General features: G+C 34.8%; 1 protein-coding gene across 1 annotated transcript in view; it reads right to left on the bottom strand.

Moving 5' to 3' along the window:
• LOC126970121 (apolipophorins) overlaps nt 1–18963 on the bottom strand; it is a 63674-nt gene that overhangs the window by 41394 nt on the left and 3317 nt on the right. Inside the window, exons 2-16 of the mRNA XM_050815849.1 lie at nt 13675–13701; nt 12383–12579; nt 11094–11258; nt 10128–10277; nt 8962–9154; nt 8140–8303; nt 7924–7994; nt 7014–7179; nt 6103–6285; nt 5344–5496; nt 4267–4414; nt 3293–3413; nt 2185–2347; nt 1010–1204; nt 464–643 (exon numbers count right to left, since the gene is read on the bottom strand). Of these exons, the coding sequence (XP_050671806.1) occupies nt 464–643; nt 1010–1204; nt 2185–2347; nt 3293–3413; nt 4267–4414; nt 5344–5496; nt 6103–6285; nt 7014–7179; nt 7924–7994; nt 8140–8303; nt 8962–9154; nt 10128–10277; nt 11094–11258; nt 12383–12579; nt 13675–13701 (2276 nt within the window). The remainder of the gene's footprint in view (nt 1–463; nt 644–1009; nt 1205–2184; nt 2348–3292; nt 3414–4266; nt 4415–5343; nt 5497–6102; nt 6286–7013; nt 7180–7923; nt 7995–8139; nt 8304–8961; nt 9155–10127; nt 10278–11093; nt 11259–12382; nt 12580–13674; nt 13702–18963) is intronic.

An 18963-nucleotide genomic window follows, 5' to 3' on the forward strand; every position in this document is an offset into this window, starting at 1 on the left:
GGAAATCTTTTGGGAGGCCTTTGTCCAGCAGTGGAAGCTTTCCGGCTGATGATGATGACGAGATTGATCATCGAACTGTTCTTTGACTGTCAGTAAATTTTTATTAAATAATAGCAAATGTAAATATTAAATAAAATCCGTTTCTGCAACTGGCACACAATAGTCTCCATCGTGACATGTCACACAATAAGACAAATCTATTTATAAAATTTTAAAAATTTAGTTTTCAAACATATTTATAATATTGATAATTGTATTTAAACTGCAACATATTCAATATTCCAACTAACACTTAAGTCCGGTGATAGTAACAATACAACTACGTTTCAATGATTCAAAATATTGAGCAGCTATTTTTTGAAATTCGGCTAAAACTAGATATGCCAGTTTAAAATTCACTACACTATTCCAATTGAAACAAATGAATACGTAAGAAATGAATTAAGTCTGAATAATCATTTACCTGGAAATGCTTGATCTTGTTCATTCCATCGTTAACCAGCTTGAGAAGTTGATCAAGGGCTTTGTTGAAGTCGAAGCCCTGGTCATCTCCAAGAGAGAGGAATACTGCATCGGTACCGAACAACTTCAAGTAGACATCCAAGTCCAGCTCATTGTTGTATGGTGTAGATTCTGCTTTGATCTAATTAATAGAAAAAAGTTAAATAGAGTAAGTTATACTTAACTCATTAAAATTACAGAAAATATACTCTTTTCTGAGACGATTTTCTTTATCGGTCTTGGCGGATGCTTATAACAGGCTCGTTACTAAATCATACCATAATTAAAACAGGTTAGGTTTGTCTAACTTATCTCATTCATACTAATATGGATCTATAATACCGATATGATTACGATCATCACATAGATTATTTGAAAACAAAAAAAGCTCCATAGATCACTTATTATGATGCGAAAAGCAGGAAATGTACTAAAATTTCAATGGATTAAGGATTGCGATTTAATATCGACATAGGTCATGTGTCTTTACAATAAATTATTTACTTACTTGCTTATCAAAGTGATCAATTTCTGACTTAACGGAACGTCGGCCTCTCAGGCTGCCGTCAACTTTATTTAAAGCCTCCTGTCCTTTCTTCATGAGCTCATCGTAGATATCTTGTGGCTTGCGTGTGCGCAACATTCCCTTAGGGCCCATAAAGTGTTCCAGTACACGGTCGAGGTTTCCTTGACGACCACCCACCTATAATCATATTTTATTTACATAAAACTACTAGTAAGACATCGAAATATATTACAAATATATTAATGCTGGGTTTACTGTGATTTTCAATTCTTGTAGTAGGAAATTTGATTTTATACTTTATATATTGGCTATGTTAGACTTTAAAATCAGCAACAAGATTATACAATTAATATAATTTTTTTTATTAATCTTATCTGAACGCTACTATTAATAAATTTGTCTGTTCATTGAATGGTTATTTTTTGTTTAAATCAAATCAAAATCACTTTATTCATGTAGGTCACGGAAATGACACTTATGAATGTCAAAAAAAAATTTTTTCTTATTGAAGCTACCGCTACTTCGTAAAGGGCTGAGCTAATGAGAAGAAGTGGCAAGAAACTCATTGCCACTCTTTTAAATCAAGATTTACATTTTCATCGTTTTACAAATCGTTTCAATTACAATATAATATGTAAAGTGATGCAACAAACATACTCAAACGTCAAATAGTCAATGTCTTACACGAGCAAGTCAAAAGGTAAATGTAAATTAATACAAAAGTTATTGAGTACAGTAGCTGCATCATCCATACACACCGTAAATAAATAAAGGTATTCTGAGAGCATTTTATAAGGGATTATAATATATAAAAATACTAGCTGACCCAGCAAACGTTGTATTGCCGATATTAAAATCGCGATACAAAAGTAACTGTTGATCGTAGATGGGTGAAAATTTTAAGTTGTATATATTTTTTAATGTTGACTCATAATCCAACAAATTTAAAAAAAAATGTCAAAAAAATTCAAAAAAAAATATCGTGTGGACCAACTTAACATTTAGGGGTATGAAAAATAGATGTTGGCCGATTCTCAGACCTACTCAATATGCTCACAAAATTTTATGAGAATCGGTCAAGCCGTTTCGGAGGAGTACGGGAACGAACATTGTGACACGAGAATTTTATATATAAGATATATCACAGTTAAATTTACCTCAAATATGTTAACATTATGGCCGAACACCTCGGCAGTTAGATTGAAATTAACAGATCTTGGCAAGAAAGAGTCTTGCGAGTAGATCACAGTCTCCTCTAAGCTACCTCCAGCGCCGAGAGCGTCAATGTTGTAAGAGAACTCACGGTAGAAGGAGTATTTTCTGAAAAAAAAAATATTTTACTAAAATTAGTTTTCATATCTTTATTAGGAACTTAAATTTAGATTCAGAGGTCATAATTATTTTTTCAATGTAGCTTATTTATAAAATCTATTTTTTTTATGAAAATAAGGGCTCGTCTCGAGCAGGACGTTCAGCTGACGGTAATTGATACGCCCTGCCCACTCAGGATTCTTGAAAAACCCCAATAATTCTGAGCGGCACTACAACTACGCTCGTCACCTTGAGACATAAGATGTAAAGTCTCATTTGCCCAGTAATTTCACTAGCAACGGCGCCCTTCAGACCGAAACACAGTAATGCTTACATATAACTGCTTCACGGCAGAAATAGGCGCTGTTGTGGTACCCACAATCTAGCCGGCATCCTCAGCAAAGGAGCCTCCCACTGGTATATGATCAATATAAGTGTACGGGTCACCTGATATTATCTAAGTGTTTTAATTTATTCAAATATTTTCAATCAATTAAAAAACTTGGACAATGTTGACCTATTCTGCTCTGACGTGGAATCAGCTAAAAGAATTTTGGCTAATTGTAACTAAGGGCTAGATCGTAAATAGGATTGTATTGTATATAAACTAGTTTATAAGTTTGAAATCTCGCAAATGATCTAGACTTAAGTGTGAAGCATTGTAATTTTTAGTTGATTTTTTTAATTGTGGAGGCTCATAAATGGCCTTTACTAAGTAACATTTAAATTTAACTCTGTATTATGGCTGTCAGTCAGTATAAATTAATATATAAATTATACCACCGCCTATATACCACCTGATGCGTAGGAGCTTTGCCACCCGTAGGTATCCGATGTGTCGACCTTGAAACACTGCGCTAGGCAGTTTACGAACATTTGAAAATTAACAGCATTAACTGTGTGTAAATTTTTTAACAAGGCGAGATTACCATAAATATGATATTTAAGTAATACCTGTCGTCCACTTTGAATCTGGATGGAGTGCCGATCTGTCCGTAGTGTTGTCTGGCGAGCACTTTGTCAGGGTTGTTGGAGGCTCGAATGTGACGTAACGATGTGGTGATGAATCGACCCACTATGGAAACAACAATTAATTTTGTATATTTCATGAAGGTGAAGCCGCGTTAACATACATTGACTTTGTAGTTGTGGCGCAAAGATTCGGCATTAAGGAATTATATTATGCAGACAATTCATAGACATACTTTGATAATTAATAACATGGTCTTTGGGTCGCAAATAAAATTGCGTGCCTTAAGCGAGATGAAGTATATTCAACTGGGCCCTAAAAATCAAAATTCTAGCGTTTTATATTATCACAATTACATTTTACATAATATATAAGATATAAAAAGCACATCATCAGAAGATAGATGATTGTTGAACTTATTAAAATCTTTTTTAAATGGTTTGGTCACTTATGGCGTGGATTTGGAGTCCGCATAGCGAAGTACACAGTAACTTCTGAAAATATTTTTTTTTGTAATGCTACTCTATTATGCATATACCAGAGAAACTATATAGGAAGTAAATGTGTAGTCGGACATTTGACATTGGATTCCTAACTTCCAGGATGTACGGATAGACAAAAACTCTCACTTTGAATAATCTTGTCTTTTTTTTTTATGAAAATAAGGGACATTGATAAGCCTTGCCTATTACAATGCACAGCAGCTCAGGATGCTTTAAAAACCCAAAAATTCTGAGCGGTACTACAATTGCGCTCGTCACCTTGAGACATAAGATGTAAAGTCTCATTTGTCCAATAATTTCACTAGTTCCGTAGCTAGTTGCCGTCAACTACAGACTGAAATACAGTAATGTTTACACGTCACTGCTCGGCAGAAATAGGCTCCTTTGTGGTACCCATAAACTAGCCGATATCTTGTGCAATCCTTTGTACCACCTCCCACTGGTCTTTCACGTACCTTGATGAACTGGCTCGGAGTCCAGTAAGCTCTTGATCTCGTTAGCAGACTTTCCACATGGACACGCGATCACGGCCAGGTATGCTTTGATCCTGATCTCAGAGTCGATTTGCCGGTTCTTCATGATGGCTATTCCAGTTTTCTTTATCTAAAAAAAGTATAATTTCAATATGGTACAGTTTCATGTTTGACATGCAGAATATATCTGAGTGAACTCGTATGAACCACGTCTGAGTTCACTTTGACCAAGCGAGGTTTTCGCTTAATCCATAGAAAAATTATGATTATTGTTTGGTGGTCAATTATGAAAATCATAACATCTTCCTTAGATTCGGTCAAGCAATAACAACAGATGTCTGTTTTACTGAAATTCGAACAATGATAGTTATTGTGAAATTAAGCACCATTCATTGCCTCAATTCATAGTATTAGCTGTAGAAGGATGTTTTTTTTTTGCAAATTTTCTTATAATGTGCTCCTAATTTTTTGGTATATTTTAGGATAAACGAGCGTCACCTAATGTTAAGTGATCACTACCATCTATATTTTCTGAGACACCATAGTAATCACAGGAGCATTGCTGGCCGCATGAAAAAAGGTCCTGGAAACGAGACGCAAGCTCATTTGATAGTTTGGTTGCACGTGGCAGAAAGTTCCTTGACAACCGCATTGTAGAGAAACGCAATGAATTCAGATAGCTAGTTTGTGAAGTGTGGTGCGAAGGTGGAGTTTGGCGGCAGGAATCAGGTCAAACAGTTCTTCGGAACACTCCCCGTGATAATGTCGTAAAAGATATTATATGTCTTGTGACGTCTCTACGCAATGCCAGGTGATGTAATCGTTCACAGAGCACTAGTGTGTGTAGTTTCTTGTTTAATTTGGTAAAGTAATTACCAGTAAGGATCCCAGCTGTTGGATATCTAATTGATGGACATCGAATGTAAAACTTCAGTTATAATTTTATACAGTTCCAGTCCTATAAGTAATTTATGCAAAAATGTAATGCTTTCGATAAGAGATAGTAATACAATAAATTGAGTTACCAGATAGAATAATTTTCATTTATGTATTACTTACTTTAGCTGAGCATGGATCAGCTTGGAATGCTTCAAGGGCTGCAACTCGTACCCTGGCTTTCACTCCGTTATCATTGGCACAATGAGTCAGTTTGTCCACTAAGCTGTCCTCCAAGTGGCGAATGTTTCGAATACCCTTTAATACTGCTATTACCTATAATATGAAACGAAACAATATTATTCAGAAGCTGGCTGTGTGGTTTTCTATTCTAGCTTACGTAGGTATTAAAATTAGTGTATTTTTAGTACTGCAATTCATGTTAATTGATTTTACTCTCGATCGATTGAATTTACTCTCGATTAATAATTTTGTACAATATTGTATTTACGTACTTAACCATTGTAACTAAGTAAACTATATTATGTCTTCAGTAAATATATTTTAAGTTTTTTCAATTAGACATCTATCACATATAAGGCGTATGAAAAAATGGTAAATAAAGTGAAAATTGCTAAAATATTTCTTCTGATAAATAGATTTAAACTTGAATAAATATATTAATTGATTGCAATTACGAAAAAACTAACACATATTTTGTTCTAATGTAATACCTACTTAAACTGTTGTTATTATAAAAAATATTATTTTTGTTCAAACAAATTGGGACGATTAAACTAATAATGTACGTGGTAAAATTGCAAAAAAATATCTGAAAAATTGTATGTATATGGGATGTAATATGTTATATGGGGATTAACCCAATAAAATGTAACTTAGATAAGTCTTTGAATGTTAGATAATATATAACTTAAAACTCACATAATCTTCTTCAGTTTTGGTTTTTGACTTGCAGTTTTGCAGCTTGGCCGCGAACTTCTTGCTGAGGGCGATGATACCTTCAGTCTTGGAGGAATGGCATTCATGAGCTTTGCAATAAGCGCCGGCCAGAGCTCCGACTCCCAGATACACCTCCTTCGGTATATTTGGCATGTCCAACAAAGTCTACAAATTACGAAACAAATGATTAAATATACGAGACTACCAGATCTGTAAAAAGTTTCGAAATTTGTCAGGATTAATAATATTTTCAAATAACTGTTATAAAGCAGCTATGTCAACTTTTGATCTCAAAGCTATGATTTCTACATTTATGTCCAATTGCCTGGGAGCACCGTATTTTACTTCCAAATTAGCATCTTTGCAAATTAAACAGATATTATATTTTCGGATCATAAACATAAAAGGATATTTAAATTTTATTATAATAAATCATTTTATGCTCCATATTGACGTAGTTGTTGTAAGAAATCGGTATTCAATCTGTGTGTACTATAGTATAATATACGTGGTGGTAGTTGGTGCTGGGACTGCTGCTTCGACTGCCGAAGACAGCAAGCGTCGCAAATATGTTGGTCTCAGTGAGTCATACTTTGTGCCGTTTGGTATCGAGAAACATGGCCCGCGGAGCCCAGAGGCGCGGAGAATATTCAAAATCGCAATATCTTCGCGCTTCAATAAGTCTACTGGAAACGCACGCGCTGGCAGCTATTTCGGTCAACGGATCAGCATTGCTATCCAACGCGGTAATGCTGCATGTATTCTTGGTACGCTTCCACGTAATGATAGTATTCATTTTATGTAGTCATAGTATTGTTAATATAGTTATGAGAATTGTTTTGTTAGAATAATAAATAAACTTATATATACGTGTATATAATTAATTTACTTACGGTAGCAGATTTGACGGTATCACTGCTGACATGGTTAGCGTTGCCCAGGGAGAGGAAGACGAGCTTCTCCTCGATCGGGTTCAGCTGTTTGTTCTTGAGGAGTTGGACTGATGCTTCAATACTGAATCCTGTGCCGGTGCGGAGAAGAGCATCCAGGAACACCCGTCTATAATTATTGAATTTATGAGCAGGTTTATAAAAGGTTTACGTGGTCATGTGAATAAGTTTAAGGAAAATAAAAATAAATAGCTGTGAGTTATTCTTATATCGGTACACTATATAATATTCTCAACATTTTTTTATGTTTTAAAGTGACAACCCTCACTCCTGGGATTAATTACACAAATAAAACTGAAAACAAAATTTTTGTTCAAAATTGATACAAGCATAGCATACAAGATTTTATAAGCGATACGCCACTCAAACGGTTGGCTCAGTTGGAAGGAGCACTCGCACGGAATGCGAGAGGTCGCGGGTTCGAGCCCCGCATCGTTCATAAAATTTTGTTTTCAATTTTATTTGTGTACACTATATATTATTATATTGGTTACACTAGTCAAGCCGACTGAAAGAAACGTGATCAGTGGACTAATCACACGCCAGTTTTTAAATGTTTTAGCTTCAGTAGAAATTTGAATCTTTGGGGGACTAAAATGAATAAGGTTTATTTAACTCTAGGCCGCTGCATTAAGAGGAAAACATAAGCTACTTTTCCAAACAAACATTCTCGACTGATTTCTAATGTTTTAAAAACAGAGGTCTCAATAAATTGCCGTCGGAATAGCAATTTTATGTTTGAGTCATCCAATGTAATATTAATATTCAGTTCATGAAACTATTCTATATTGGCATTAAGTAGTGTTATTGTTTACGAGTCACTAATATCGATATCTAATAATATTTTACTTACTTTTCTAAGTTGTTGCCTTTTACTTGTCCCCAAACCTTCATTAAATCTTCCTTGTTCGTACCTCTCATGACCTAAGTAAAATAAGTATATTAATTGTCATTCGTTTAAAATATGGTATAGAAGAAATTTATGTTAGATTAATTATTTCAAAGCTATATTAAATGAAAAAAATAGCTTTAAATTAATAAAAGTTAAACTCATGAATTCAAAACATACCCTGACAAGATGCGCGAAGACGCCCGCAGATTTGGATCCTGCTTCAGTTCCTAGATGCTTGCTGGTTTCCTTAACGGCAGTCAGTACGGTTTGAGAGTTGCTGTGTTCCGCGCGACCCCGGTGCGGGATCTCGAACATTATAGTGCGGCTCTCCGGGCAGTTACCTTCAAAAATTATAAAAGACTTTACTGACAGCTCAGCGGAAATTCCCCAGGTTATTTAGTAGTAGTTTCGTATCTGTTGTTCTTGTCTTGGCCACTGCCTAATGCTGCCACATATATGTCTACTGCCAAGTACACTGTTGTTATATGTGCGGGTGCCATTGTAAGTACAAAGTAAGTAGTCCAGTGGGAGGCTCCTTTGCACCGGATGCCGGCTAGATTATGGGTACCACAGCGGCGCCAATTTCTGCCGTGAAGCAGTAATGTGAAAGCATTCTGTGTTTCGGTCCAACGGGTGCTAGTGAAATTACCAGGCTTGACATCTTATGTCTCAATATGATGATCGCAGTTGTATTGCTGTTCAAAATTATTCGGTTTGTTAATAATCCTCAGTGGCACTCCATTGTAATGGGTAGGGTGTATCAATTACCATCAGCTGAACGTTTTGCTCGTCTCGTCCCTTAATTTAAAAAAAAAAGTAGTAGTAAAGGAACAAATTTCATTTTCACTATTAGTCGCCTGACTGGAAAAGCAGCGTCCATCTATTATAGCTAATTGAATTGCCATCTCTCCTTAGTTTAAGGTGAGCAAACTAATCTTTCCGACAGTTCTTTCCATATTAAAAAATATTTCGTAAGGTAAGATTATAAAGTGTATGTACCCGCATTTCCTCCGCCTTGTTTTGTTCCAGACAATGTCAGCTTAGTGTTGACGGAGGCTCTGGCACCATTTTCTCCAGCTGAGAACGGCCGGTACAAATACTCTTCAGATGCCGATACCTTCTCCGGTACACCATTGTTCACCTTTGATTCTACTGTCAGGCTGGATTGTAGGATTTGGGTGTTTTTGATTTCCTGTAGGGATTAAGAATAGGTTTAAAGACAAAATACCTAAAGACTATTTTGCTTGTCGTCAGTGTAAACTATTTGCTGGAACCTTGGTGAAATGTTCTTATCAGTCAATCATAAAAGGTTTAATTTTCACATCAGATTTATAGTTAAAAATGATTCATTAACAAATCCACAAAATTCACGCATAATAGATTATTCAAGAGAATAAACTAACTTACAAAAAAGTAGGTTAGCAGTTTAGAACTTAACTTTATGCTTGCATCAAATTGTTAAATTTGGTTACAATCTTTTAATTTTTGACTTTCGTATAATAAACAATTAATTGAAACATATTATAATTAGTATCAAGCCTGCATATTTGTAAATCTTTCTTCTTGGCTCAAAAGTGTTACAAAGCAACGGACCATCATCAAAAATATAACAATGTGATAGGTTGGTATTTATGCCTGATTGTGAAGATCTCAGAATATAATTACGATAAAATTTGAATAACGTACGATAAAGTACGAATACTACAACGCATTTCTGTAGACTGCTGAACTTTGTCAGAAGACTGTTAACTACAGTAAGTATTAACTGAATACATAAATGATCAAAAGCGGAAAGCTAAAATCTGCCAGATGATATGCTTGTTAGCTTCCATATTCAATGTTAAATTTGTTCAATTAAAGGAGTAACTTTTATTTTATTTTATTTTGGCAGCAAACAGTCATGCACAAAAAAAATTCTTACTCTAATTCTTAATAGATAAGGGACCTTAAGTGCCCACAAATTGTAATGAAGTTAATAATAATTAATGTAATAGAAAAAACAAACATTAATTGCTTTTTGTAAACAAATCGTTAATTAATGCTTTTTTGAAGATTCTTATATTAGTTGTAAAGGGATCCAAGTGAGACATTTGATTATTGTATAGTTTCAAACAGCGATTTAATTCTTTTGACAGCGAATAAATAATGTAGCATCAGTAACTTACAGCGGTGGGGTTATAGATGGCTGTAACGAGATCATTCTTGTTTTGTTCCCGGTGGGCACAGCGTGATAGATCACGTCTCCTGTGAACCAGCACTGAACCTCCTTCTTGAGACGAGGACACGTCCGTGGGGCACACGCCAAATACGTCAATCTACAAATTGGGAAAACAAATTATTGAGTTATCATACAGTTGGTCTCTGTTATTGTTCATTTTTGTCTAACTCTGGGCAAAGATAGTTATGATATTTTATGATATAATAAAAAAAATTGCAAACATAATTATATTTACAATGTACTACTCGTTTTGATTGTTTTTATTACAATGAGTTTGTTATTAAGAAATAAAAATTCTTAAATTACACTTTTAGTAGTGACATATCACTGAAAACATTTCGACACCATTTATGAATTTTAATACTTTAAGTAAGACTAACTGCTGCCCATTTAAGAAGATTTTTTCTAGTATTGACCCTTGTTCTGCGTAAAACAAAAACAAATCCATCCCATGGGAACCGTACATTTTTTCGGAATCAAATATTGCCTATACTCCACTACCATTACCAGACTTTACTAATGGGAGGCTCCTTTGCACATGATGCCAGCTAGATTATGGGTACCACAACGGCGCCTATTTTTACCGTGAAGCAGTAATGTGTAAGCATTATCGTGTTGCGGTCTGAAGGGCGCCGCAGCTAGTGAAATTACTGGGCAAATGAGACTTAACATACTATGTCTCAAGGTGACGAGCGCAATTGTAGTCCTGCTCAGAATTTTTGGGTTTTTTTAAGAATCCTGAGCGGCACTGCATTGTAATGGGCAGGGCTTATCAATTACCGTCCTCTGAACCTCCAGCTCGTCTTGTCCCTTATTTTCATAAAAAAAATCATTAAGACTATTTACTATCTATCTCTGTGCCATTTGCCTCAATTAGAATTCAGCGTGGCATAATTAGTAGGTTCAGTTTTACCTGTGTTGATGGTTTCTGTTCTGTCTGCAGCATTGAGATAATGGCCCTCTTGATGTTAAGAGAAGCACGGTTGTCGTCTTCTTCTGCACAGATTTCTGGACCGACTCTTCCATCTTGCAATGAGAAGCGCACTACCTTATCGATGCCCCTCGGTGCTTGGTATTTCTGTAACAATTTCAAAGTTATATTCACAGTTATTTTACAATTAACATCTTACTGATTTAGGTTTTTCTGTAAAAATGTCTCTTATCTTTTACTTCAAAGATTTATTCTTTAAATGTTACATTTTATAGTTTAAAAGCTTTTTATCGATTTCATTGAGATTTGGCAGTTATTCTATAATATCATTATCTCTCTCATTTATTGGAAGAAGTGGATAAGCCAGCTTGCTAGTGACCTAATATTGTTTTTTTGAATCTAGCAAAACTAACGATCAACGAAACATTAAAAAGTACATAAAACATTTACACTTATATAATAATTCTAAGTCGGTTATCCTAACAGAGTTGCATACAACATTTTTTCTAATGTAAAATTCAATAATACTAGTGCACCTGGTTAAGGTTGTTTTGGATACATAAAAATATACTCATTATGATTTAAGGAATTTGGTAAAGCCAAAATGCATATCAAAATTATATATATGGCAATTTTTTGACATTTGAGGGCATGATGAAAATATTATAATTATCACCATCATCACATCCAACGTATTACGGCGATCTTGACCAGATCGGCGGTCCATCTTGTGGAGGGCCTACCAACACCTCGTCTTCCGGTACGTAGTCGCCATTCGAGGACTTTACTGCCCCAACGGCCATTTGTCCGTCGAACTATGTGCCCAACCCACTGCCCATTCAGTTTCGCAATCATTTAGGCTATGTCGGTGGCTTTGGTTCTTCTACGGATTTCCTCATTTCTATTTCGATCTAACAGGAAAACTCCATGAAAATATCAATGTAGTCTTCATTGATAAAAGACTCAAGTTAAATTTTGCAATAACTTTACTATTACTGAGTAATCACTACCCAACGTATTCTCCTGCAACACCAAAGGAGGTCACTGGAGGAGCAAAGCTGGCTTTTAAGGTTGTACCCGCTTTATTGAAGATAAGCTTGAACGTCGCAAGGCAGTTCTTTTGGCAGGATGGTTGTACGCAGAAGAAAGCTCTTTGATAATTGCACTGTCTGTGGACTTCACACAACCATGTAATGATGATGTATATGATAATTTGGTCTTGTGGAGAGTGATGTCTGTGGATCACTTTTCGTGATATTCTTACTACATACCTTGCCATCCGGTCCAGAAATTGCCAATGCGGTGACTTTGAGAGAATGCGCACAATTTCCCAAAGCCGTGACTGACACTTGACCAAAGATCTTCACATTCGTCTCCTGTCTCTCAGCTCCTGAGAGGTAGACCGAGACAGTACCTTCTACTCCATAATTGTATGTGTGTCCATTGAGAAAACTAGGAGATGATGAAGCTAAAGAAATAAGATAGCATTAGTTATGACTGATACAAAAAAAAATTTTCACAGTGAAAAACAGATTTTAAATGAACTTAATTCTCACTTTAGGTTTTTGTAGGTTTTATTTTACCAAACGAGCGTGGTCACCTGGTGAAAAGTGATCATTGCTAGCCTAGTCCTCTTGAAACATAAGCGTTTCTTTCCTTTTAAGTGTAAATGCGGTCTATGAAGGTACCTGATTTTACGACGAATTGTATCGAACCTAATTTAGGAAAACTATGTAAGGGATTTAATATGATTTCTTTATTATTTATTTGACAAAAGTTAATTTATATATAAACACATAAGTTCAAATAAAATACCTTTTTTTATTTATTTGACAAAAGTTAATTTATATATAAACACATAAGTTCAAATAAAATACCTTTTTAATGATCAAAACGCGTGTAACTATGTGCTTACATCAGGTTTTTGTGTAAAAGTTACATTTCTACTATTATTTTAACTAACCTGACGTCTTGTGACCTTTTCAGAGAACGTTTTCAGGGGGATTGTTACTCGGCTCGTACACAGTTACAATTAAACAAGTTTAAAAAAAAGAATAAAAAAAAAATTTTGTTTTTCAAACACTCGTTAGTTAGGTAATTGGTCTATAAAAATTTTTAGTTAAATCTTATTTATATGCTGTATAATCAGATAGTTGAATTGTTATACCGATTGCAATACCAGTTTGACATAATAATATTTTTTTTTTGCGCGGTGTTTTAATATTCTCCGCTTAAAATAGTCGTATCATAGCTGCTTATAACATAACCATAGACCATTCAAATTGTTTTCAAGATATACTTGATAACAGCTGTAATTATTGTTTTCACTTTCAAATGTATATTTCCGTCTATAATAGGTTTCTGTTTCATATTTCTAACATTATATTATATAAAAAGAAGTATCTGGAATGCAGCTTTAATTCATTTCATTGTTTAGTTACCGAACGTTATGAGATATATTATATAATTACTTTATCAATACAAAACATCATTAGTAAGATATACATTGACAAACAGTGACAATGATATAATAAATAAACATATAAATCAAATAAATACTTACACCCTTTACACGCTAATGAGCATTTATCTGAAACAAATAAATCATTTGTTAATAATGAATAGTCCAGATGTAAATAACCTATTAATTTATACACAAAGTTATTAGTGATAATGCTGAATGATAAACAATGAATTTGAAGAAAAATATTGGTTTTATAATGACGAGTTTTATGTATTTAATACATTGATATTTAATTATAGCTGATAAACAAGGTAGGTAAATAACTTGTTTAGCAAATTATGTTGTTGATTTTTTATGGAAGAGGAGAACAGATTAGCCTACGGGTCACTTGATGTTAAGTGATCACTGTCGCCCACAGTCGGCCCTGAAGACGGAGCTAAGCCTCGGGGACCTGGAGTCTTTTATTTGGTCAGTCCATCTAGTAGGAGATCGACCTCGGGCTCGCTTGACATTTGTGTTCCCAACTACGATCAATTTCTCCAGGCTCTCATTACCACTTCGCATTGTGGCTAAAATACGAAAGAATTCGTTGGTGACATATCGTGGACAGACGGGTTTTTATCTTGAGCTGTTAGAGGATCGACACATTTGTTCGTTTGGCCCTCCAAGGTATCCTAAGCACTCACCTCCAACACCACATCTCCATCATAGATCGCCTGCCTCTGTCGAGCCCGTATTGTCCACGAGTCCACGCCAGAAAAATATCAAGGCACATACTAACCGGATCTTTATGTTAATAGTGATTCCCCTAGCGTTTACATTTAGAATATTAGTGAAGACAATACGATAATGGTGATCGAATCACTTCCTATGATGTTACAAATAGCATTTGACAAGTTGAAGTAGTTGACCATGTAATTGATAATGATACCGACCGCTGTATTGGTCGAAGGCCTCCCCCAAAGATCTCCACGACGATCGGTCCTGCGCTACCCTCATCCAACATATTCCGGCGATCTTGACCAGATCATTGGTCCATCTTGTGGGGGGCCTACCACCACTGTGTCTTCCGGTATGTGGTCGCCATTTGAGGACTTTACTGCCTCAACGACTACCTTTCCGCTGAAGTATGTGTCACTTCAGTTTCACAACCACCTAGGCTATGCCGGTGACTTTGGTTCACTTACGGATCTTCTCATTTCTGATTCGATCCTATCCTCCCCATTAAAGCATCATAATCATTTTAAGTTCAAGGACTTAAAGGACTTTCTATTACTCCATTTGAAAAAACCAATGCTGATTTTTTATATAGCTAAGAAATAGTATAGTTATTATAAGTAAATAATTCAAATATAGTTATTTAATAAGCTAAGCTGAAGCCTAGCTGTGGTACTTCTATAAGTAAGTCTCTATTGACTTAGTATACTTAAGAATTCATTTCTTAGCATAAGCGTCGCTTGTTTTTATTATCCTGGTGGTCCTAGTATGGACATGAAGCAAACGTTTTGTGAGTATTATATTGTCATTATTTCTTGACACTAAGAGCCTTGAGCATATTCAAGATTATAAGTTTCAAACGGTTAGTGTTAAAAGCGGTGGTATGTTTTTTTATGAAAATAAGGGACGAGACGAGCAGGACGTTCAGTTGATGGTAATTGATACGCCCTGCCCATTACAATGCAGTGCCGCTCAAGATTATTGAAAAACCCAAAAATTCTGTGCGGCACTACAGCTACGCTCGTCACCTTGAGACATAAAATGTCAAGTCTCATTTGCATAGTAAATTCACTAGCTACGGCGGACTTTAGACCGAAACACAGCAATGCTTACACATTGCTGCATCACGGCAGAAGTAGGCGCCGTTGTGGTACCCACAATCTAGCCGATATTTGGTGTTAAAGAGCCTCCCACTGGTGATCCCAAATATTGAAACATTTCGTAATTTGAAATGTTATAAAAAAGAGACTTTATCTCTTTTGTTTTATTATATTTTTATATGAAATTGCGAATCAATATATATTGGTAATCAAAGTAGCAAATATATTTCTAAAAGACAGAGAAGTATTAAAGTTTACATTTTACAGGATTTTCAAGTATTCTAAGCATAAACTTAGTTCTTATTTAAGTTCATTTGGACATGGAAGACATAACTGTTATCAATGTGAGTGATAGCTCATTAACTTCCACTATTTATAATGACAAATAGCAAACTCAGTACAAGTTGCGGAGTTTATCAATACGTGTAGGGTCAGAATAAACATAAAGATAGCGAAGTAGTCAACAATGTATTAGATCCGTTTGAAGTCCGGGTCATCGGTTTGCAAACATGTGAATCATACAATTAACAGTTTTATTACACAATCATTACTTATATTAAATAGGAGTCTAACTTAGTTTAAGGATTGGTCTTAGTTTAAGAACAATAACTTATTTATTACGGCAACTATTAGATGCTTGTGTGCGTCACAGCTTGATACCAGTGGGAGGCTCCTTTGCAAAGGAAAAGGGCTAGATTATGGGTACCACAACGGCACCTTTTTCTACCGTGAAGCAGTTATGTTTAAGCATTACTGTGTTTCGGTCTGAAAGGCGCCGTAGCTAGTGAAACTAACTCTCAAATTGACGCGCGCCAGAATTTTTGGGATTTTCAAGAATCCTAAACGACACTGCAGTGTAATGGGTAGGGCGTATCAATTACCATCAGCTGAATCTCTTGCTCGTCTCGTCTCTTATTTTCATAAAAAAAAATATTTTAACTAGGTTTCTAACTTAGAATAAGGATTGGTCGCTCCAACTAGATAGTGCACTACCTAACAACAATAGCTTGATTACGGCAACTATTAGATGCTTGTGTGCGTCACATTTTGACACTCAATGGTATGAAACCATCATCAAATTACATACGCTTCGTTATTATTATTTTACAGCACTATTTTACATAGAAATTAATAAAATACAAAATACTTACTGATGATATTATGTGATCCCAGTGTCTTTCCTATTTCTTGTAGTATTATTTATACAAAGTGTTCCTAAGCAACCCGGTATTTTGGTATCAATTATTAGCAAAGTTTAACAGAACATGTGGCACGTCAACGTCGCACATTGTTCGAGACTGGCTCGAGTACACCCACTTGGACGTAGTATTAGTTTCCGCAGTTTGCGACTACGCCTGCGGTATCTAGTTTGAGCGCAGCGGAGACCAATCCCTAAATATAACCATAACTTGCAAAAGTATGGATGGTTTTATGTTTCTTCAAGCGCAATTCAATTATATTTACAACTAGGTATATAGACTTCCCACGCAACGTACTTGAGAAATTAAGAGTCAAGTGTTTTATTATTGTAGAGACGGTTGAAAGAAGAGAGAGAGGAGGAAAAACGGGCGTACGGGTCACCTGGTGTTAAGTGATCACCACCGCCCACATTTTCTTCCAAGACCAGAGGAATCACAGAAGCGTTCAGTGCCTTTAAGGAAGATACCACATATAGATGTAGTTTGAAATTTGTAAGAATACATCACTATAACATGGGGTACACCTTCTATAAATCCCACGAAAAAGCTTGAATAAAAATTCAAAATCATTCAAGAAATTGTTCGAATCCTAAAGTTTTTTCATTCTAAAATGTTGAGGCCCGATTAAATAAATATTATCAAGTAGTTATTTCAGAACATTTTTAAAACATACGGCCATTTTATAGATTAACTTGAACATGAAAATGATTATTAAATAGTTTTATTTAGCTTTCCCTCTTGGTTTTTGGCCACAATATTGGGTTAAAATGTTGATAGATTAATCTGATGTGCACCAAAGTGAAAATCTTTTGTTCTGATGTAATACAATTACGTATAAAAAATTACGTGTAAAAAGCTGTGGTAAATTTTACTCTTACTTAAGTCAGTTAAGCTTATTTGTATCGTAGTCTTGAAATGTAATATGAAATGTGAAACGACTACTTTTGATTAAAAATTTGCTTGGAATTTAATTGCCTATATTTGAATCATTCGACAATACAATTCGACTCGATTGGATTTAATATGAGCGCTACGCATACTGAGCGAGACGTATAAATCTAATTCAATCTCTACAAATAAAGACAGATATACCATCCACAGAGAAAATCATCAAGATGGTTTTGTGAGGCCATTTTTTTTTAGTTATTGTAATGACAAAGCTGTAATAAATAAATATATAAAAGCCTGGAACCTTTCAAATCCGAATCCTATACGTACTTGCCCAGTTTTTATATATTGTAAAGACCACAGTTTGTCCGTTCTTGTGAAATATGACATTATCATTGACAGATAACAGAGTAGATATAAGATTCCGCTTTTCTTTATACGTAAAACCTCTTGGGAATAAATGAGTCCTCATCTGCCTTAATAATCATTACTTCAAGGAATACATCCTCAAACAGTTAAATGAGAAATAGTATTTCAATATAAAAATAAATAAAGAATATTTTTTTTCTCTCAGTGTTTCGGGTCATCGCTCATAACTCGAACGATATGATTGAAGCCCTGTATTATGAGAGCGTACAGTCTGGGGTGCTCTAACAACCAATTACCCAATTTGTATTAACAACAAGGGGACTCGAACGTTCTCAGCGCAATATAAACTCTACTTATGACTCTACCAATCACATTCCGACAAACAAAATTTTCTCTATTACCGAAATTTAAATAAGAATACTTCTCCAATAGTACTTCTTCTCGGAAATAAAACTTAATGTATTTGAAGTTAAAATTAAGCTTGGTATAATTTTACTGTTTCGTAGCGAAGCCTTACTAAATTATTATTTAAAATTGATAAGTACATTAATCAGCAAGGGAGAAAGATACGGTGTAATTTTTTGTACGAGATCAACTCGAGGACCTCAAAACACCCAAGTAGAAGAAGTACTTTACCCGAGTGATATATCGTGCTTTATAATAAACCTACAATATTATCTTAATGTTGTAAAAATTATTATTATTATTATTTTTTCGCTGTCAAAATAATCAATTTCATTAAGAAATTACGATTTAACCACGTTAGAAATGGATCTTCATACAAATTGTCTGTCAACTTAACTACGTAAATAATAAATATATGTTCATACAAAGATTTCTCTGTGTCCTTAGCCACGTTATTAATGGGTTTTCATACAACTTCTTTGTCCGCTAAACCATGTAAAAAATGGATTTTCATACAACTACTCTGTCCGCTAAGCCACGTTAGTAATGGATTTACATACAATTAGATTATCTTTATTTAAAAAAAACCTAATGTGCATCCACAGCTCGGTTGTATTATTTTTTTATTTCGCATTTCACGTAAAATTGATATACATTTAATGCTAAAAAGATATTCGTTTTATATGCTAATATGTAATGTAAATTAAAAT

Source organism: Leptidea sinapis, chromosome 20 (genome assembly GCF_905404315.1).
Source record: "Leptidea sinapis chromosome 20, ilLepSina1.1, whole genome shotgun sequence".
Classification (NCBI taxonomy): Eukaryota; Metazoa; Arthropoda; class Insecta; order Lepidoptera; family Pieridae; genus Leptidea; species Leptidea sinapis.